Source organism: Mugil cephalus, chromosome 6 (genome assembly GCF_022458985.1).
Source record: "Mugil cephalus isolate CIBA_MC_2020 chromosome 6, CIBA_Mcephalus_1.1, whole genome shotgun sequence".
Lineage (NCBI taxonomy): Eukaryota > Metazoa > Chordata > Actinopteri > Mugiliformes > Mugilidae > Mugil > Mugil cephalus.
The window spans coordinates 4767551-4790318 of record NC_061775.1 but is presented as its reverse complement, the minus strand read 5'-3'; the positions used below and the strand labels follow the sequence as shown (position 1 = coordinate 4790318).

General features: G+C 40.7%; 1 protein-coding gene across 3 annotated transcripts in view; it reads right to left on the bottom strand.

The window, feature by feature from the left end:
• Positions 1 to 1456: 1456 nt before the first annotated feature.
• Positions 1457 to 22768, bottom strand: part of LOC125009101 (guanine nucleotide-binding protein subunit alpha-11) — a 35471-nt gene continuing 14159 nt past the window's right edge. The window contains exons 1-7 of one of the 3 annotated variants that reach the window (XM_047586724.1): positions 18757 to 18769; positions 14953 to 15137; positions 13533 to 13687; positions 12221 to 12349; positions 8938 to 9067; positions 6360 to 6513; positions 1457 to 5985 (exon numbers count right to left, since the gene is read on the bottom strand). In XM_047586724.1, the coding sequence (XP_047442680.1) occupies positions 5795 to 5985; positions 6360 to 6513; positions 8938 to 9067; positions 12221 to 12349; positions 13533 to 13687; positions 14953 to 15137; positions 18757 to 18769 (957 nt within the window). In that variant the 3' untranslated portion in view covers positions 1457 to 5794. Of the gene's footprint in view, positions 5986 to 6359; positions 6514 to 8937; positions 9068 to 12220; positions 12350 to 12932; positions 13062 to 13532; positions 13688 to 14952; positions 15138 to 18756; positions 18770 to 22768 lie in introns of those variants that run through there. The other 2 variants (XM_047586723.1, XM_047586722.1) reach the window with 2 other exon arrangements.

The following is a 22768-nucleotide window of genomic DNA, read 5'->3' as shown; positions in this document are numbered from 1 at the left end:
CCTTTCTATGTGACCCTGAAAAATGTTCCATCACTACATTAACAGTGTTTTAATTCAGTTTTCTTTTTTCAGGCTTCTTTTTTTAAGATATTCAGTGTTGGGCTTAAAAAAATAATAAATGGAATATGTGTAACTGTATGATGTAATGTAATGTTCCCTGTCATTAAAAACCTTAAACTTGTACAAATATTACCAAGGAAACAAACCTGACGTACTCAGTGTGGCAATGACAGATTTTCTCATTTTAACTAAATATACACACTTAGGTTATGCACACTTCTTCAGGGTTGGAGTACTTTCTATATTAAATAATATAATCCTTTCATTTTGTGAGTATTGTTTTAATCACACACACACCCATAAAACATTACATCAGCCACTTATCTACAATGGACATTTTCACTGTGCCACGGTAGCACAGTATTTTGTACATTTGTATGGATACATTTGCACTGTACAACTATTGACATTCATTATATAGCTACATTTTCTACTTGCGGCTATACTTTTAAGTTGTGCATGTCAACACGGTTTTGTACTTGATTGCACTTGTACATCTCCTGCTTCTCCTGTGTCTGTGTAACAGTATAACAATATATTGTAGTAGAAGTAGTTATAGTGATAAAGGTAGTGTGGTAGTAGTAGTAATTATGTCATGTCCGTGTATATTTAGCGTCACATGTAAGTGAATGCGTACAGTTTGAATCTTGAAACTTTTCAGTGACTTTGTCGACCTCTATGGCCTCTATATGTAATTGCAGGTCTGTTTTTGGCCCTCATATTTCAGAGGTCTGAACCGTGTTGCTTGCGTTTTACCGCCAGTCAGTTTGAAGTAAGTTGGATGTTAGCCTCCTGAAAGAAAAATACCTGCTGGGCAAGAAAACTCAGACCCTCAAAGAACGCCTCAAGAAATCTTTCCTGCCACAAGTCTTCCACCTGTTCAAGTTCTCATCTGTGTAACAGATGACACAGTGGATTTAGTATTCACTTATTTTTCGCCTATGTATGTACCAGTCTGTCATCACTAACTGTGCACAGCTTTTAATTTTGAGCAGGAATGTCTCCACAGACATCCTGATCCGACTACCCTTTTGTTTCATTACCTCATTTGGAGGCAGACAGTGAATCATAACACACTTATTGTGATAAAAATGTACGAGTGCCACAGTTACTGTTGTCTTGTTCAAAGACGGCACAGTCCCAACATTTGAGGGGATTGAACCAGTGACCTCCCATTAACCCTGCAGATTTTACTCTGTTTAACCCATATATGTGAATGTCCAGTGTATGTCACAGCTACCATCTAGTCATTGTCCAAAGCAATATGTTTCAAGGAGACGCCGTCTTCAAACGTGTTCATGATTTTTTTTAAATCACAACCACTGTAATCTTTACACCACAGTATAAAAGAAAATAACTTCAACCACCCCAGAGGAAATGTACAAGGATGCAAGGAGAGAGTATAGGAACATATTTTATTCCAATTTAAAACATTTAAAGGAGAAGGCTATGTAAAAATCATTTTCATGTTTGAATGAGGTTCAGGCAACAGTGGTTGAAATGAAACATACAAAAAGAGAAATATGGCTAAAATACTGTAACTCAATAACCATTAGGACCCTTTTCTTGAGGGCGTTGCATGAATAGAGTATCTCACCCACCCACTCCCTCCCCAACATGACAAACACATGCAATTAAAATGACACTTATCTTAAAAACAGCAGTTCATCGTTAATCTTAAATATAGAATAAAATTGTCCTTTTTTGTTGTTAATTAATCACATACTTTAGTGTTTGTTTTAAAAACTGGACCATGAAATTCACGGGCCCTCTGATTTTTCACAACATTGGCACTTGTTAAGAATCTGGCTTTACAAAGAAAGGGGATTGGCACACTCATTGTACAGAATTTACATTTGGTATACTTAAAAAAAAAGAAAGAAAGAAAGAAAGAAAATCAAACAAAAAATACATTACGTTCAATTTGTACACCACTACACAAGTTAATTTTAACTCTTAAAAAAAAAAGAAAAAAAAGAAAGTCTGTCGTCTTAAGTGGTCCTAAATACATGTGTCAAGGTGTGTCAACCTTCCAAAAGAAAACGATGCAAAGATAGCTTTTCATATCACTATGTCCATCCCAAGAACCAGAATGGATCTCAAGCATAAGCAACAGCCATCAAAGTGTATGCACACATACACACACACCTCAGAGTACCAACGAGCGTGGTTGAATGGACGTCTAAGTTGCATGGATGCAGGCCCATTGCATTGGTGCAGTTTCAGTGCCTTCGACCCAGAGAAAGAATACATAGTCCGATCCAATAAAGGAGGGGAAAAAACCCACAGAGCAGAGAATGGTGGACGAAACTCGCAGCATATTCACTCGCTCACTGTTATAACCCCCTAAATTTCAGTACCTTCACTTGGCAAGTGTTTCAATAAATATGATAACACTGAGGCTTAGTACGCAAGCTTCATTACATTTTTATTTTTTTACCACAGAGGTCAGGGTCAAGTTATAACAGATTTTTCAGCGCTTTTCAGTTGATTGATTTTGTTTGGCACACATTGTACTGGATTGTCGTCCAAACCTTCTCTTGTTTAGAACAAAAAAAAAAAAAAAAAAGTAGAAATCAGAAGGATTTTAAATGTCTGACCCAGATCCTCTGATGGCTCTGATCACTGGTAGTGTAGCCGCGTGACTTTCTGGCTCTGTATCAAGGCGAGATGTGGGTCCACCACAGATGCTCTTCATAAATATATTTTCTTTTTGTCATCACATCACATAGAAGCTCTCTCAAGTCCACTCACAGGACAGTAAGCTATCTATAAGAAAATGAAGTGCAAGAGACCGAACACCTGCCCTCAAGGTGACAAGCCACAGTTCAGGGGAACCGTGTGCTTTCTGGAAGCTAAAAATTTCAAACACAGACATGACCATGTTATCCCAACACTGAAGCAGAACACAATATTCTTTTCCAAATTAAGCTGTCAACTTGTTTATTAATCCACGGACTGAAATACAAAAGTGGCGGCTGCAGAATTAACTTGCAAGCAAGTAAGTGTGCATCACATGGGACAAAACAGGTCAAAAAAAGGCCTTTAAATGTTGGCTGAAGCACCAGAGATCAACCCTTTACCAATACACGCTGGAAAAAAAAAAAAAAGGATCACCACCAAACTTCTCTGCGACGTCTGCAGTTTCATTTAATAAAACGTGTCGGCACTTAGCATAAATATATGTCCCTCCTTCATTAAATGTTTCAGAAAAAGATAATGGGTTTCTAAACACATTGAACACACTCTCACTGGTTACATGGGACTAAAATCAAGGCTAAGGAACACACGGGGCTGAATAGACTCCCCTAAAACTGAGCAGATTATACAGGATTTCTGTGGAAACATTTGTAAACCATTTGGCAAACTATTTCAAATACAACGAGTGCAGCAGGATGTGTAGTAACCACTTTGATGTGTCATTTGACCCCGCCAGCTTTTTCAATGTGCACATAAAAGTCAAAACGTCCCGGCACTCCCTCCCCACCCCCCCCAACTCCCACCACAGCCGATGCCAAACATAGACACACTACCAATGAAGAGGCAAATATGCATAAGCACATAGTGGAGAAGATAATAAAGAGTCAAAAAGATCAGCACATTGATAAGAGAAGTGGTAAGGTGCGACAGCTAGGACACTGAAAATGTGCACCTCAGAAAACCCCACTTGTCTTTGACATTAGCCATTTTCCTCCTCTAAAGGCAAAAAGAGAACAAAGAGCCAACCAGCCAGCAGACGTCCCTCAGGAATGTCACGTAGGCCTCTGTGGACTGCTGCACCCCCTCCCACCTCTGCAGCCATCACCCCCAACAGGATGTCAACACGCTCGCAATTCAGACACCCCCCCCCCAACCCCTTCCCCCCGTTTAATTAATTGCACCTTTTGCTCCATGTCATCCATAGAGTCCTTTCATTTCTGCCAAAGCTGCTAGGAGTAGCCCTTGTGATGAAAAAGTTATGAAAACTTACCTGAATTACATTGTGAAGACAAAAATAGCCATCTATCAACTCTCAGCTTAATGGAATATTTAAACAACTATCAGGCAAGACGCACGATATGGGATTGGTACCAAGAGCCAACGCATATCTTCAAAAGTTACAAAAAAAAAGAGACTTGCAAGCATCCTCGAACAGTAAATATTTAAACCACCAAGTATTTTTTGTCTGTTTTCATTTTACTTTTGCATAAAGCACAAACCTGACGGGGGGGAAATAGTGTTGCCCTTCGTCAAGCATTTCAAAACAGAACGGCGACAGCTAAATATATGAAGTATCATTAGAAAGATAGAACACTTGTCCATAAAATAGTTTTGATATTTTACAGCAGTATAAAATCTCCTCCCATCTCCAAGGTTGGAAAAATCTTTGAGCTGAAACTGGGGAGGAAGTCTCACTTACTGATCTGATTGATAAATTAGACATACAAAAAAAAAAAGAACTATTTACTCTCTCGCTTTATGTGACCGTTTATCAAATGTTGGCCGAATAATATGGTAAAACAAAAGCCAACCAACTGCAGCCGAGTGGCAACGCAAGAAGCTTTATTTCGATCTATAGCCGACTATTCCACCGAACTAATCTGGTGTCATTCACACGTTGTGCACAAGAAAATGATTCTCACCATCAATCGGAACAAAATAAATCATAGTACGGTTACATGTGTGATTCAGACAACTGCTGACGTGAAGAAATGCCACGCAAAGAGAGTCGCTATGCCGCCAACATCTGAATGATCCAAGAGGAGAGAAAACGAGAAAACACTTCATTTTGGCAATATCAGTTCCCAAACATCTTCTACTTCTGAATATGATACTGGCTACGTAATTATATTTACAGAAAAAAAAATATGGACTTAATTTGGCAATGTGACACAAAATTACAGGCGAGTTGATGTACAGTGTGTTCCTGCATTTTAAATTGTCTTTTAGAAACATAATGTGACTCTTCCTTAAGGGCTGCGCTTCTTTAAGTAGTCATCTTTGACTGGTGGATAATAGCAGGAATAAAACAACCAAGATGTTACGTGGAAATATAAGTCAACAGAGAACATGTCTCTGCGTGGCCCTCACTCTGTGTGAGGAGCGTGAACTTTATTAACATTCAACAGAGCTCCTTTGCTCTGATTTGGGGGAGAAAAAAAAAAATCAAACATACTTAAAGACCTGGGCAACCAAGTACCACGCTGCACCCCAGCACTGCCTGATTATATGCTTCTATCATCGTAGTTAGTTACCCTTTGCAGATGAGTCCAGATCCTGCAGCCTGGGCTCATGTCCTCATGCTGTAGTGTGTAGCATGCACGGGTTAAATAAGAACAGGAGAGAGCCCTTTGTCCTTAAAAGCTCAGGCTACCCAGAGAAGGCCCTCTACGCACCTCAAACACACAAGCACAAGTGATAATGTAGTGTAAAGAAAGAAAAATGTGAGCCACAATCGAGGGCCAGAAGAAGAGCAGGAGGAGCCCAGGAGCAGACCAAAACCCCACCAGAGAGGAGGACAAACGGAGGGAGTGCTATATTTCGTGTGGTTTAAGTGTGATTGTGAAAGGAGGGGGACAGATCCGATCTGAGTGGACAGAAGGGACAAAACATGGGGAGTGTTGGTCTGGTAAACTAAATGCTCATCTCCTTGAGGAGCAGTGCATTTTATGCAGATGCGCATGTTCTACAAGTGGACTCTGCATTGTGGGTGTGTGGGTGGGGGGCTCCATCTCTCTCTCTCTCTCTCTCTTGTTCACACCAGGTTGTATTCTTTGAGGTTGAGCTGCAGGATGGTGTCTTTGACGGCTGCGAAGACGAACCGGATGTTCTCCGTGTCGGTGGCACACGTGAAATGGGAGTAGATTATCTTGTCACTGTCTGGGTTCAAGTCCACAAACATCTTCAAGATAAACTCCCGGCCTGCCTGAGCGTCCCGCTGAGGCCCTGGGAGAGAGAGGCAATTTATTTCACAGATCACGCTTTAATGGCAGCATCGGTTGAAATATACAGGGTCAGTTTATGGCAGTGGTTCTCTGAAAATCACTTTTGGGAGACACCACTCCCATGAATGTGTGGTTCTGAATGGATATGACTTAGCTTTACAGTTTGTATTGTAGTGGAGGATTGTAACCATAAGGTGTCACTCTACAATAAAAAATATGCAGTTGAAAGGTTCCTGGATTAATCAATGGTGGTGGATACACAGGGGCTCAAGTGATGAAATTCAGTCAATAACTCGGGGATGAGCGGACTATACCAAATTCTTATCATTTGTAATAATTCTTCAGAATTAGAGTGGAGGGAAGTCATGAGATTACCATCAAACTCTGGGAAGTAGTCAACCAGGTGAGAGTACATAATCTTCTCCTCCAGCAGGTCCTTCTTGTTCAGGAAGAGAATGACAGAGGAGTTTTGGAACCAGGGATATGTGATGATGGTCCTGAAAAGAGCTTTACTCTCCTCCATACGATTCTAAGGACCAAGGAGGAAAGATGGACAGAGAGAAAATAACAAAGGGTTATTGAATATAGAAGAGAGTATTAACGGTGCTAAACCAGATAATGAAAAGAAGTAGTTGATTTTAATAAATATATGACCTCTACTGCTTTATTATAACACATACTAAGATGTTTAGCTGTAATCAGACACAAAATATCCGCCTGCTAATAGTTTTGGGCTGTACAACTGCAGGGAATAACCACAAAAACTACATTAAGCGCTCCCTGTTAACATTAGCCGGTCCAGATACACTGGATTTAGCCCTCCAGCCAAAACTGTGTGGCAAACTTTAAAATGTGGGACGGTTAAAGTTGGAAATGTACTCATATAAACAACTTAAGTTTGAAAGATCCTATCAAATGTCTTCTTCCTCTTCCCAATCTGAGATCACTGCCTGCATCACTCCCATGGTCATCACATGGTCCGGGCTGGACCTGACCCGGTGAAATCAAAGTCATTTGAAAACAATCTAGTGAGGGTCTGACTGGTCTGAAGAGGTCAAAGTATCATCCTTGAGGCTGTCATCACTACAGGGTAATGTCTACACACTGTGAAGCCAGTGTTCGGACTAGCTTTGTCCTGTGACCTACCATCTTTTAACCGTGCAAGTACTGCGACAAACTATGAGTTTAATTATTCATCTGTTGATTCATTAAATAACATACAGATAGTATGTTTGAACTTGTGGTGGTTGTAATTGGAAATGCATCTATAGTATCCTGTAGAGGGCCACCGTTCATACATTAAACCAGTGTTTCTCAGTTCCATTCATTTGAATCAGGTGAGTTGGAGGAGGGAAACATTGAAAACATGCAGGGCAGTGGGTCCCGAGGACGGGAATTAAGAAACACTGCATTAAACTAACCTGCATGTCTACGTATCAGACACAGGGGAAACACGGGAACTCCACAGAGAAAGACCTAAAGACCGTTATGCTGTGATGATAACTTCAGCTAGACACGATGGTGATTCCTAGTCTTTGACCATCAACTAACAACCAGACTGAATTCGACGTATTCGTCCTAATACACAGCGGCTCCGCTACAGTTGGCCACTGTGCTTGGGACACATTCTGTAAGTGTGCAACAACTTTGTGTTTTTCTTTTGGGATTTTGCGGTTTTGAGCTAATGGTCATGTTACTGCTTTCTAACGGATACAAAAGTATTAACAATAAGAAACGTCTGGCTCTCTGTTTTATGAATTTCTTCACTTTTGATGGATAAGGGCTTTTTTAAGGAAACAATGTAATGAGTCAATGTATTTTATGCAAATCGACATATTTAAGTAGTTGATGTAATCGATGGCAGACATTTGCAAAATGAAGACATATTCGTATATATATATTATATCCTTGTCTTGTTATAAGGCACCACACCACTGAAGGCTCAGCTTACAGTAGTTGTGTGCAGTTAAACTGTTGCACGTGTAGACGGACGCGAACCCTGGCAAACTGTTCGGATGTACCGTAGATCTAGTGAGTCAGGACGGCAGCTGGCCTGGTTTCTGAAGACAGGCCGTCATATGACCAGGTCAGAAAAAGGGTTTGTTGTCAGAGAGGAGCAGAGGGCAGGCAGGGGCTGATCACATTAGCTTTATTAGACTTAATTCTATCGGAGCAGTCAGAGGAGGCAAAGAGAGGCAACATGGACAAAATATCAGTGGAGTAAACATATAGGAGACCTGCATCCAGTCAGTTGTGAGAGATTTGTTAATAATTTATACAGCCATTAGCTTGTGTCTACATCTGGGGTAACCCAGAGAACACAGTATGCCCTTCTGAAACACCCATTTTTGTTGCCAACAGGCATTTTCACTGCCATACCTTTCACATTACACGTATCAGAATCAGCTTGATTGGCCAAGTATGTGATCACATACAAGGAATTTGACTCCGGTCACTTTGTTCAATGGTACAACAAAATAAAAAACAACACTGAAAAAGCATAAGAATAAAAATGTATGCAAAAATAGAAATACTGTACAGCATAACCCTCACCTGTTATGGTATATGTTTTGAGGTATATGTTTTGAGGTAAAGTGGAACAGCTTTCAGAATAAAGGCTCATTTGTGGCTTTCTCAAAAGGCTTTGATTTTATCTCTAAAATACTATCTTTGTCAAGTGTCCTAACATGCCACATGGTTTGGCGCTATACAAATACAGTTGAATTGAGTGAAATTAAATTATTAACAGCTGTAAATGGATTTTAAGTTTTACATTCCAACTATAGGACAGTCAGCGCTATGTTTAAGCAACTTAATTTGAACTTCAAATATGGAGGAAAACAACTTGCCCATTAACTAAAGTGAAAACCTTACAAAATACAGTAAAACGTGAAAGCTCACTATGATATGCACAGTCAAAATGTTGTGTATGCACAAAGAAAACTTTTCTTACCTCATTGTCTGACTCCACCAGGACCTGGTCGTATTCGCTGAGCGCCACCAGGAACATGATGGAGGTGACATTCTCAAAGCAGTGGATCCACTTCCTCCTCTCTGACCTCTGACCCCCTACATCCACCATCCTGATAGGGATATGGCGGGATGAGTTGGAAGGCAATGGGAATCAGTTACCTTTAAAGTGATCACTCAGTCTTTTGATTGCTAATCTTCCCCTATTAATAATTACGATCAGCATGCCTTTCAGTCATGACCTCAAAGATTTAACTCATGTTAAATCTCTGGAAACGTCAATCAAGGAAAATTTCAACCACAGAAAGAGGAAAAGAATGGAACAACCCAAGATGAAACATTGAAGTGATTGAGCCAAGAACAAGACAAGGATCTGGGTCAATTCAGGAGGGGAATATGACTTTTCAAGAATGAAATGTATCGGTGCAAAGAGTCATTCGACTTGAAAATGTCACCTCAATTTTTCATTTTCAGTTACATTGTGCTTCATATCCCACTGGGGGGCACTCAATATATTTCAAGGACAGGCTTGTAGGATGGCTACAACAGAAGATCACAGTTCAAGCCAAACACCCCATTTGCACCGTGAATATAAACAGAAGAAACATGAAATGAGAATCTGCAGCGTGAATCACAGAGAGGACAGAGCAGATCTTCCCTAAGGTGAACTAAAATAACTACAAGGAAGTGTATGTCTGCACACAAACAGTGTCATCCAGTCCAGCCATGCAGGACTGTCCATGCAGGAGATGCTAAGCAAGTCTCGAAAGTAGTTTGTTGTTTAGAAGTGACTACAAAGAGGCGATGTGTCAGGGATGCAAGATCAATAGGATGAGAGCAGGGGGGGGCAAAACAAGGGACCTGCTGCTGTATGTTGGTTTTGATTCTGGTGCAGGAGACCTGGATCGTGGTTAAACTGTTTTTATTTTCGCTTTTGTTTTTATATTAACACATGTTAGAAGTTTCAGAGAGGTCTAAAATTAGGAGGTTTGACCTGTCCATTTTACTTCTAAGGCCAGACAGCCTCTCTGACGATGACAGTACTTGGCAGTTATGCAAGTTTAAGTCTGAATTACATAGAAGATATTCAGTCCCATTTGACAGCTACACAGTGAAACTTTGATCAGACAAAGGTGAACTCCGTGAGTCTGCCAGAAGAAGGGACAGCATTGATTAATGGAGTCCTCCAGAAGCTAGCCTAAAATAAAACTCCTTCATATCAAGACAACCTCCTTTTTCCCCTCTAGCAAGGATGAGTGACCTACTTAGCTCCATAAGCTCTTCTATGCTGGATAAACCAAGTGAAATGACATTTTCTGTGACTTCAAAAGCCAATTAAAAGGGAAGGAAGCCAGCCTAATGGAGATGTTTGTCTATGAAAGGCGTCCTTGTTGCAACTATGACCCTGTCAACTGCAGACAGCAGCTGTATAGTGACACATGATTCTTAATATCCACATATTGGGCTAGATTACTTCTCGTCTACATCAAGTGTGCTCTGTGTTTCATTCCATGAATGTGGCAACATATTCTCCTTAATTATTACCTCAATTATGACACTCTTCTTCCATTAAAACCGTATACCTCACATTCATCGCCTCTTCATATTTCTCTTCTCAGTCTCATAGCAGAAAACGGATGTCAATGAGAGCATGCAGTGATTCACCGTCAGCAGCACAGCCAAGCAGAACAGAGCCTATCGGCTAGCTGCAGCAGAGCTGCTGGGAACCTCTTCAACACAGCCTCATTGCAAGCAGAGTTATTTCTAGCCTTGCCAAGCGTAGGAGGGGGCTGACATGATGGCTTCCTATCGATTTGCACTCTTCTGTAATCGCTCTTGTTCCCTTAGTCCATCTCTATCTCCTCATCTTTTTTTCAAGAGGAAGAGGAAGAGGAGGAGGAGGAGGAGGAGGAGGAAGGAAGCTGCTCTACGTATTGGTGGCTGGCCTTACAGTCTGTGTGATATGTCCTGCATCTTTAGGAGGGGCTGTGATGTAAAATGACTGCCTTTATTTCTAAATATGCAAACATGTCAGAGCAGAGCATGACAACTGGCGTAAAGCATCCACATATAGTTACGTTTATTTTACATTAAATTATTCATGTAGACTTGTTTGTATTACACTTAATTGGCGATGAGCTCAGTTATTGATATTATTCATATTATCAGTTATTCAAAAGTAATATGATGGCCAAGTGGAAAGGAATAATACTGCATGGATAAAATTATGTATGAATGCATCACACATTTCTAAAGACAAAAAGCGTTGGAACGTGAATGGAGTTGAGGCTGGTCAGGCGGATGGCTAGCAACCTGAGACAACAGCAACCTGTCACTCCAACACCTCAACCTTTCCCCATTTGTTTTTGCAAAGATACTTCTGTAATGTTGGATACAATGTTTTATGCCTTGTATCTTTATGAAGTATTTCAAGCTTCAATATGGGATGGAGGTGAGATTTTTTAAGATATTTGTTTCCCAATTTTTAACATGGGTATGAATGGAAATTGACTTGCTTTGGAGTAAACCTCAAGTGGTAATTTCAAGAAGTTGCACTGTCTTGGCACTTCACGTTTGGCTGTATTTTTCCAGCCACAGAAGATGCTGCTCCACTAACATGCCCATTAGCCAAGTTCCTGGTTTGACTTTGGGCGTCAGGACCTTTGCTGCACGTCAGTCCTCATATTTCCAATCTCTACTGCCTTTATCTAAATATTGGCAAAAGCCTAAAAGTTCTGAAACTGGATATTCATCTGTTTGATAAGACCTCCAGCGCTGACTTATCACTGTCTTTACAGTGAGATACAGAAGTGCAGAACTGCAGAGATGGTACGGTCAAAACTTTCTGCTGCTGTGTCCTGTAACTGTGGGAAACTAACTGATCCTATAACTTTACTTTCTCTCATTACAGACAGTTTTTGGATCAACTGCTCCAAACACGGTATGAAATCAGATGGAAATGATCAATCAATTATTACAATAAGCTTAAATTCTTCATTAAACAATGAGTTTAAATCATTAATTAGTTATTTAAAAAGAAGAGCAGATTTTCTGTAAATCAATTTATGGATTCAGGGAATGGTCATTTTGTCGGACTTATTGATATTACTGCGGTATTTCACATTGAATATACAGTAATTAGCATAATTGATTGGGAGTTTAAATACACGAATGAGGACATAACACAACGTTAATTTGTTGACAGATTTCAGAGGAAATGGGGAACAAACTCGGGGTTAGTCAAAGTAGTGTAGGTCTTCTTCTACCTGAAAATGATGCTTTGCAAGTCGAAAGGGTATTCTATGATCCCAGTGGTTGGGATTCGAACCCTAAGCACGTCCTGTTGGGTTGGCAGATAGGACGGTTCAGCAATACGATCCAGATCACTTAGATAGCTAGAGGAGGTCGGACAACAAGAGAGAGAAGGAGGGAAGAGAAAGTGAAGCATAACAGCAGATAAAGCCCACCCCCTCCAAAAGCAAGTGCACCAGTCCAGATGTAACCAAAGAAGACCATTCCCAAGAGTTATGAGGGGATTACGTGACATTTCATACCACTACTCCCCAATGTCCTCTTAGAAATTCAGCTTCATCCTTGATGGCAGCTCCCAAAGATAAATGTGTCCTTGGGCAGGTTTAACTTCTGCGCCCGTCAAAATGCTCCATGCGGAGGCTTGTAAGTTTAAGGAAAGCGGGAACTTTTGACTTGACACCAAATGTTGATTTAGCACTCAAGGAGAAAACTGTCTGAGTGATAATAAAACTCGCTACTTTCGTATTTGACGTTGGCAGTTAGTCTGGAGCCTGTTCTTAAGACCGGCTTTTGAGAGCGTACCATCAGGGACATGTTAAAGTGTCAAGTCCTGCAGTACAGCACAGGGTAGACGGAGATAGCGGCATCGACGGTTTCCAACTGGCTGACCAACTGTGGCGCAGCTAGTCAACCAGTGACGCTGTGGGCAGCATGTGACACAAGTACCTGAAGACAATATTCTCTAGGTCAAACGGGTACTCAATGATGCCGGTGGTAGGCACTCGGACCCGCAGCACATCCTGCTGAGTGGGCACGAAGCCTGGTGTTGCTATTCGATCTATATCGCTAAGGTAACTGCGAAGGGGGAAGGAACATATGACAGAGATGCACATGTAGGCAAACCAACTGTACAAGACCTTATGCACAAAAGTAAGAAAAAATAACACAAGAATAATTGCTTAAAAATAATATTAAAATACCAATTTGTTAACTACAGCAACTGATAAATAACACTTACATACATTGTATACATCTATCAGCTCCGATTTCATCCCAATTCTCAACTTTCTAAGGAGCCATATTAGTGTGAAATGGATTAATGTATGTTGGAATTAGCAGTGATATAATTAGCAGTCGTTTATAAACCTGCCAACATTTCCCTTTCCCCTTCTCTTCCCATCTGTCTGAGCCCTCATCCCTTCCTCCAGTCGTGTATATTTTAGCCCAGAGAGAAAGCTGCAGAAAAATGTTTGAGACTGTTCCACTGCTTCTACAAATAAACCAAAAAATTAGTCTTTCTAGTAGATGAATACATGGCAGACATACTATTTGGTTGAGTCAGAGAGCTGGTACTCTCTCCTGCGATCATATGCCTCCTGGATGCCAGGGTCGGTCCACAGCATCTTTATCGCCCCAATGTACGGCTGATCAAATGACGAAACCTTCTCCACGTCCACCTCACGCACCACCAGTGCATTATTCTGAGAAAAAAAATATGAATGAACACGCTTATTAAAAATATATGCTTTTTATCAAGCAATGGTCCAAAAAAATCCAGATTGTAAAGCGAATTATAACACTTGGATTATTTGTTTATATTAGGGCTACATTTCCATCTCTGTAGTCCTATAGCAGTACTATAACTTATTTATTATTTATAGTGTTTCTACTACATGTAGTACACACCAACTGACTGCCTTTTCAGATATGGTCTATGTTCCAGAGACGACAGCTCACTGGAAGAGAGTAAAGCTTGGTACACACAAGAATGTGTTCTCTCTCATCTGGGCAGAACGTTTTACTGTGTGGTGTCCTAACTACTCTGTGATTGACTACATTGGCTAAAGGCCTTTGCTAGTGAGTGTGAGCGTGAGCGTGAGCGTGAGCTCTCAGATGCTAATATTTTCACTACACACATGTTGAATGAACGGCGTGTCTGATACAGAACATCGTCAAAATGTCTGGCTGACATCTAAAAATAATAAGTGTAAAGTAATAATAAGTAATAAAAAAAATAACAAATTTCTCAGTTATTGCAAAGTATTTATTCAGTTTATTCCTAATCTCAAACCACATTCAAATGGATGAAAAACCTAACTGATAGACTGACTGAAAACCTGATGAGATTAATTTAACACATGAGTGTTGGACTCAGCGAGCACAGTGATTACTGGCTATGTATTTCAAAGAACACTGAGTGACAACTGAGTCAATGTTGACTGAAGATACAGCACTTCGAGTATTGTTTCTTGTTTGTGATTTAATATTTCTGTGATTAAATAGGGGACAACTGAATGGAGGGTTGGGCACCTATACCCAATTCTGTTTGATTTTTCAGTCCCCAAAACAAATGTTCCTAGACAAATGTTACATGTGGTTTGAGACAGTTTCAGTCTGTTTAATGCAGGTCAGCCTAGGCTAAAATACAAGTGACAGCCACAGTAGGCAGAGCTTGAGTACAGCAGTCAATACCTATAACCCACATTCATCACAATTGGGTGGGTACTGTATATTTTTTTGAGCAGATCTGAATAACAGCCAACACACAATCCACCCACTGATACCAGATTTGACATTAAGCACTGCTAAAGACCGACTGGCCAACAGAAGTATATGACATCATCTGGTTCTTCTTAGGGTCTTTACCCAGTTACACAGCTTTGTATGTACGTAAACTGCCAGCTAGCACTTCAACGTAGGTGTCCATTTAAATAAGACAATACTTTCCATCCTCGACAGTACACACCTTGTTCTGTTCATACTTGAAGGGGATCTTGAGGGTCTCAGTTGCACGTATCATGGCCTGCATTGAGGTGAAGATGTTCTGGTAGACCAGTTTGGTGAAGCCCTTCTTATCCTCATCTGTGTAGCCTGACCCATGGATTATTCTCATCTGTTTGATGAAAGTGCTCTTGCCACTCTCTCCAGTACCTGAAAAAAAGACAAGAAACTGGCATTTAGCTGAGCCCCCGAGCATCATAAATAGCTTAGACATATGGAACTCTTGGATGTTGTTTTTTTGGTTCATTACTGTGGCTTTCTGTGAGCCAGAAGCACAACAGAAAGTTATAGTAGTCTGCAGTACTGGCTCACAGTACCTGCAAAATGAAGCAAACATTAACTGAACAATAGTATGAATAATGGGTGCAAAGATTTATTTAAAAAATCGGTCAAAGCCTTAATGTCCCAACACAACCTGTCATTTAGCCACCAAATCCGTTAAATTTTCCCATTGCACAATGACAAGCAAAGATATTTCTGCTGCTCTAAGAATGAACTATAAAAAAAAGGCCAAATTGTCCTCAACTGGTCAACCAAGCATACCAACAGCTACTACAGAAGAGACCTTTCTTATGTAACTCTCGTTCATGTGGTATTACATTGGTCTGTCTTTACATCAGACTGACCTCGTCTGTCCTCCTACACTCTGGTGTTGATTCATAAAGCTATTCAAAAAATATGTGCCATTGTGCCCCCAGGCAATGATCCAGACCAAAATGCCAGTTTTTCTTTTACCAATACAGGCAGCTTCTAATTCTGGTGATTGAGCAGTTTGGCAGTTAAATCCTTCTCAATAGGGATCTATGAGCATACATATAGTGACAAATGTTTCAGGGGTTATTTATGGTATAGTCATTAACAGTTGCCATCTTGTTTCTTGCGTCCTCAGATGTGCAACGTAACAATGCAATGTAATGATTGTTTTGGCAGCGGTTACCACAGAGGCCCCAGTGACCACATGAGGACTGCATGGCTCACCTCAGCTCAACAAAGAATCGGGTACATGGAGTTCACTTCTCCAATTTTGTATCAGTCATCATGCATATGCACACGTGCATAAACACAGAGAAAGACCGAGTCATAGAGAGGAGAACTTGGTTGCGCATGCAGGGAAAGAACTGCACATAACCCCAAAGATCCTGCTCTCACACACACACACACACACTTCACCTTCTCCACGAGACCGTCCACAGCAGGTTCTGTTTCTTTATATGGACATATTCTGTGAACAAACTGCCACTCTAGGCTTGGGAGACGCTGAAGTCAGGAAGAAAGTATCGGAGCTTTGCACACTGTGGTCTTCGCACTAAGAGGAGCATTTTAAAGACCAAGGCGGGTAGCAGGCTAACCAACACGCAACCACTGGTTTCTCAAAGCAGCCCTCTCCAGAGCAATTCTCCTCTCTTCCACCCCCATTGCAGCACCTACTTTCCTCCTCTACAACCCTGCTCAAACTCTCCATCACTCATCTCTCCATCTCACTTCTCCCAGCACTCAAGTCTGAGTCACTGCAGTTTCGGCTTCACATATTCTCTCGGGCTCTACTTTTCATGCTTGTTTTTTGCTCTACTTATCTCAACGAAGGCTACAACAGGTGACGATGTCTTGTCGTCAAATAACTGCAGTATAATTTTACAATAAGTTGCGTATTGATATGCTAAGAGCTAAAGGACTAAACCTTTTAAAATGGATCACTGTCTTTTCCACAGGTCAAAGGTCAGGTTGAAGATAGGAGTGGATATTGCTGCCCATTTCCTGAATTGATTCCCGAGATTTGTGGGATTTCCACAATATTTAACTTCATCTTGCATCAGGCTTTGCTTTTGTTCTTCTCAGTCATCATATTTTTTTAAATTTAAAATGCTCTCACACATCAGCTTTCAGGTCTGACGGCGTCTCAGAGTTGTAGCCTCTGTCACGTTTTCAGTCTCCCTGAACTAATCTCGTTGTGCAGTCTGAAGACTTGAAGGCTGCAACGAGATTTCTAACTAGAAGACGCAGGAAATGCGTATAAAAAAGCATCCAATGATTTTTTGAATAGTTATCAGATCATTCAAATTATTTATTTTAAATCCTGTCCTATCAGATACATTTTTAAGCATATTTCCTACACACTTGTAAATTTAAAGGACACACTTATTTGTGGCTTAGCTGTGACCGTGAAACCAATGTAAGCATCAATAACAAGAGTGAGGCAACACTTGGGTACAATTTTAAGTGCTGAATGCTAATGTCATAAGCTAACATGTTTACATCCAAGCATACATGAAAATACTCCAGCAAAGCTGAAACAGACTTCTGGAAAGAAAAAAGAAAGAAAAAAACAGAGAAAATGCAAACCAGGTGCGTATCCAATGAGTGGTTTGAAGCAAATAAACTAGATAGCACAGTGTGGTAAGAAGGTGGCGGTATCGAAAGTTAAGTTATTCTTGCCTTAAGGAGAAACAGAGAACGTGAACTTGTTTCAAGTTGTATTTATTCTTTCACTTTAGTATTGGTCGTGTTTTAAGCTTTCCAGAGAAGAAGACAAAAAAATGGAACGAGTCCAATGCAGCATGAGCCACACGAAGACTTGTGAGAAACAGCTGGTAAGTCGTAAGTGAACACAACATCAGAGCTTATTGGGAAAGAAATCCCAAGTGAGCATCAAACTTCCGTTTCAGGGAAACTTTTTTCCAATTATAATTGGACAAACCGAAATTCAATTGAAAAGATGTCAGAACATTTTCAAGCCACAAGCTCACAATGGCAGTACTAAGTCAGGGGATTGTTACTAACGTTAGAGAAATTCATCTGTCTAGGAATCAGTGATAGATGAGCAATACAATACAAGATATTTTCATCCAAGTCAAGCTTGCGGAAGGACAGAAGACTGCCATTCACAGCGCAATGTCCCAAGAAGGAGGCAAAAAAAAAGATGTTACACCAATGACTGCCAGGTCCACCAGCCTCTAGTGTCCACTAACATGAGTCAACACTAAACTGGCACTACAAAATTACAAAGACATAAAAAAAAATTTAAAAAAACATACAACACATGACAACAAAACCAGTGTGGCACTGATAACGTTCACAGTCACATTGTCGAAGCACGGCTGCAGCGGCTGATTAGATAATTGGAAGCACTTTGTGCTATGAAGTACAGCCGCTATTCCTAAAGCGAAGAAGCTGAAATGTCTTCCAAGGATGACGAGAGACAAGTTTGACTCTCGCTGAGTGAAGAGCACAGTTGAGTGTACAGTGGAGGAGTGCCGTGAGCGCTGACTGCCCTCTAACCAGACAGGATCTTTCACTGTGGAAAGCAGGTCAGGCAACATTGGAGTTTCCCCTTCAGACAGAGTATGTCTTTGAGAGAGGGACATAAATAGCAATTGTCAAGACACAGCAGTAGCGAATTCACTTTCTCATTGACTAAAGAGCTGAACAGAAGGGAGGGCTGTTACTGTGTTGTGAGGGACAGCGCAAAAAAAAAAGAAAGAAAGAAAAAAGAAATACTGAGTGCTCAGTTTCTCTGCTTTCCTTTTCCTTACTCAGTCATGTTGGTGTGATAAACCCAAGTTTAAAGCTGATAAGCTGAGAAGTAATGGGTGCGGATATGGGATAGATATACGAGTTGCGTGTTGGTTAAGTAAGTGTGTGTGTGTGCGTGTATTTACTCATGTGCATTTGAATTTTCTCAACACAGACAACCAGAGGAAAGGGGCATGTCTTGCAGCCATGATCAGCTTAATTCAACAGATCCCACTGTTCTTCTGCCTAACTGGAAAACCCAGCAGAAGCATTTCTCACGGACAAGCAACTGTACACTCGCTGGAGCAACTCCTGAGGGGTAATGCTAGTTCCCATGGCAACTCCAGCAATGGACTTCTAAAAACATGGCAGAAAACACCATCTGATAGGCTTCAGTGTGTATCCGCAGAGCACAGTGAAACACGCAACTTTTTACAACATTTTTTTTTTGCTGCTGTTGAGAATCCCACAACATCCTCAGCCAGGACTCCCCACTCAGCCTATGGGAATTCTACATTTATGGAAACTATAAAGATCTGTCACTTACACGCAAGCATCTTATTCTGCCTCCAAAACTGGGAGTTTTCTGCTTATGCTGCGCTTATGCTGGAAATCAAGTTTTTGAAGGCACAAAAACATGAAACTGACATAAGACATTGTGTATCGTCTGCTTTAGATACACAACTATTTTGTCACTTTGTTTTGTGCAAATATATACAGGTGACTTTTAAATTGCTTTTGGTTTCATTTTTGCCACAAAAAACAAAAACTCTGTTATTACTTTGTCAATGACATTTTTCTGCTGCCACGGTTTCAAAGAAACCTTGTAAAATGTTACATTGCCTGTGTAAAAACTACTGCTGATGTACTTTACTAACTACCACATAATGCCCTTACCGTACATGTTTCATTTACATCCGTTGCTAAGGACCAATACAGAGTTTACTCAAACAGTCACGGAGTAAATATTCATGAAGGCTATAATGTTTGTTTTTTAGATCCTGACAGTCTTTGAATATTACACACTATATTCTACAAAAGACATGTCACAATGGATAATATTTGAACAATTATGTACTTAAAACCAGTTTTAACGAAGTGCAGTACACCCCCATCAGAGGTACGTTAAACATTTTATTATTATTCCATAATGCTGTTAGATAAACATGGTCGAAATCAAATCAAAGAAGGCCATTGTATCCTGTTTTTTTTTTTAATCTCCAGGATAAGTCAACCATCTCCAAAAATGTTAGAAATTCTGGGGGATAAATAAATAAATCCCCATGTCCAATTTAACTTCTGTTTTTCCAATAAGAAAAAGGGTAGTTGCAACCCCCATGGCAAATTTTAAATATTTAATGCCACGGAAGATCACATATGATGTCCAAAATGCTCCCATTATCTCCAGCTGACAGCTGGTAGGCTCCACTGTAAATGAACCTACACTGTATCCTACATGCCGTGCAGTCTACATGTTATTAGTGACACTGAAGAGTGAGGCCCCGATTGGCCTGCCTGCTATCAAACATGCAAGCTGACTGTTTCTGGGATCAGGGTAGGGTGCAGGAGAAGACATGGGCTCACATTTTGTAAGTTAGAGGAGGACGAGACTTCAGCAAAAAAGCTCATATGATTCCAGTCCAGAACTGGGTTTCTATAGGAGGCTGCTGTCTGGACAAGTGTGACCTTGTGTTCTGTCAGCTTAATGCAAAAGTTGATTGGCTTCATTGACATAGGGTCAAAGGAAAAGTAAGGCATCGTATACAAAACCTCAATCTTAGAAGATGTTTAAAGACTGTAACAATAATAAGATGCTGGGATCAAGGCTTTCCAGTTGCCACATGCAATTTTGAAACCGCCAACAGAGAAAAGGCAGTGGAGAAAGGGTGAAGAAAATGTTAACAACACAGTTGTGGCTTTTACTCGAGGCAGAACCATTTCACTCAGCCCACATCACCGGCCACGTATTTGTCATTTAGCCTAGGTAAATAATCCTTAATTCACAACAGATAAAAAATTCAAACAAGATCAGCTGAAGATATGACAGACACTGGAGTCATAATTTTCGTGAAGAGTAATACCTTAACACAGAGTCTGGCATCCACACTGTGAGGAAAAGAACAAAGAGTCAAAAAGGCAAGAGGGAAAGGAAGGAGGTGCAAAGTGACAGAGTAGAGGAGAGACAAGTGCTCTGAGTAAATGATTCCTTAAAAGTTCTCCAAGCACATCAAACAGGAAGCTCTGTCCACTTCAGCTCAGCGTTGGGAAAGACTGGAAAGCTGGAAAGCTGTCTGACTGTACAGGAACTGAATGACTGAATGACTGTCTAGTGGCTCTTTTGGGCAGCAGGAACTTTTCCAGGAACATTTTTAGGAACTTTCTGCAGTTTCTTAGGGTACTGCTGAGGAGAGATATTTGATGAAACCATAGTAACTATTCAGATACCAAATAAGCATTGACTGGATTCATTTAAGACAGCAGCAAGTAACAATGCTTGACTTAATAATTCAGGGCTGTTAAACATGACAGCCATTGTTACCTGTTCGTTTGCATATTAGAATGACTATCGTCATGTGATTTATAATGTCATAATAATCAAGCATAGTTCTGCTTAACAGTGAGTAGTGTTTAAACATTTGTTTAGTTGCTGCAACATAGGCCTTTAAAGAAGGTAATTTCAATCCTGTATTGTGTTGCACATGTCAGAATTGACAATAAAGTTGACTTTGAAATGCTGTTCTAATATGGTTCATGCAACAGAAAACGGAACAAATACCTGAGAACCAATCACGAAACATCTTGATAATGGACGAGACCTGGTGATTCCAAAGGCCATAACAAGCTGTTTATATTCATTCTCCATGAAACAGGCAGTAGTGCAGCAGTGGGTTTAAATCTGCTGAGGGCCTATCTGTGTGGACTGTGCATGGATTTTTTTCAGGTGTTCTGACTTCCTCCCACAGTCCAAAGACATGCATTTTTGCTCGCTTGGGTTTTTGCTGGCACTGTGGTGGACTCAGGAGATTTGTGGCAGTTCCACAATATTTCAACCCTAGTAGGCACATCTTGCATGTAGCTTTGCTTTTGTCCAGCTTGTCTTTGTCATCGTACTTTTTATATGTAAAATGCTGCTACACACCAGCTTTTAAAAGCTCAATTTGAATTATTTTTTTTTATGGACTTGTTTTAACAAACTGCAGGTTTGCTAACATATAAATTAAAGCACCCCGCTGCATTACATTCAGACACATCAAGAACATCAATCCATGAACTCTCTCAGCTGCTATAAACTCTCTCCCAAGTGCCGACCACTTAACCACACCCGAGGAGCTGACATCTCACTATACCTTTGAACTCCAAAACCTCGTGGATACACTGGCCCCTTTAAAAACACGGTCTGTCACCTTCACGCGTTCTGCCCCCGGTACACCCCGGAACTCCATACACTCAAAACTGAAGGACGCCGTTTGTAACGCCTCTCAAGAAAAAACGATCTCACTATTCACAATAACATGTACCACAATCACCTGCTGAAATATAAAGATGCCATTGCCAAGGCCAAAATGGACTACTATACATCTGTTATTGGGACTGCTGATGAAAACACGCATACTCTGTTCAACACACTCAACAATATGTTACGACCCCCAAACACTTTTGCCTCTCACATGTACTCTACTACCTTCTGCAATAAATTCATGGACATTTTCAGTGGCAAAATATCTAGCATTCATGATTAATTACCTCCTCTATGCAAAACCATTGACTGCAACGACTGTCTTACTCCTGCTCCACCTCTTACATCCTCATTCTCTAACTTTGATCTCCCAACCATCACAGAAATATCCACCTTCATACACAAATCCAAGTCATCCACCTGTCGTGTCGACCCTCTCCCTACCAATCTGGTTAAACACTGGTCTCCCATCTCTTTTCCCACTGATCACGGACATCATACACTCCTCCCTCTCCTGTGGCTCCATTCCAGCCCCCCTTAAAACAGCAATTATCACTCCTATACTCAAAAAACCCGGACTGGACCCCAATGACCTCAATAACTTCCAAGCAATATCAAACCTTCCCTTTCCGTCAAAAACCCTGGAGAAAGTGGTTGCTGCACAGGTCCATAACCTCATCACAGCAGTGAAACAGCTCTGGCAAAAATCACCAACAACCTTCTCATGGCAGCGGATTCTGGACATCTCACCATACTCATCCTCCTTGATCTCACCGCAGCTTTCGACGCAATCTCCCATAGCACCCTCCTCAAC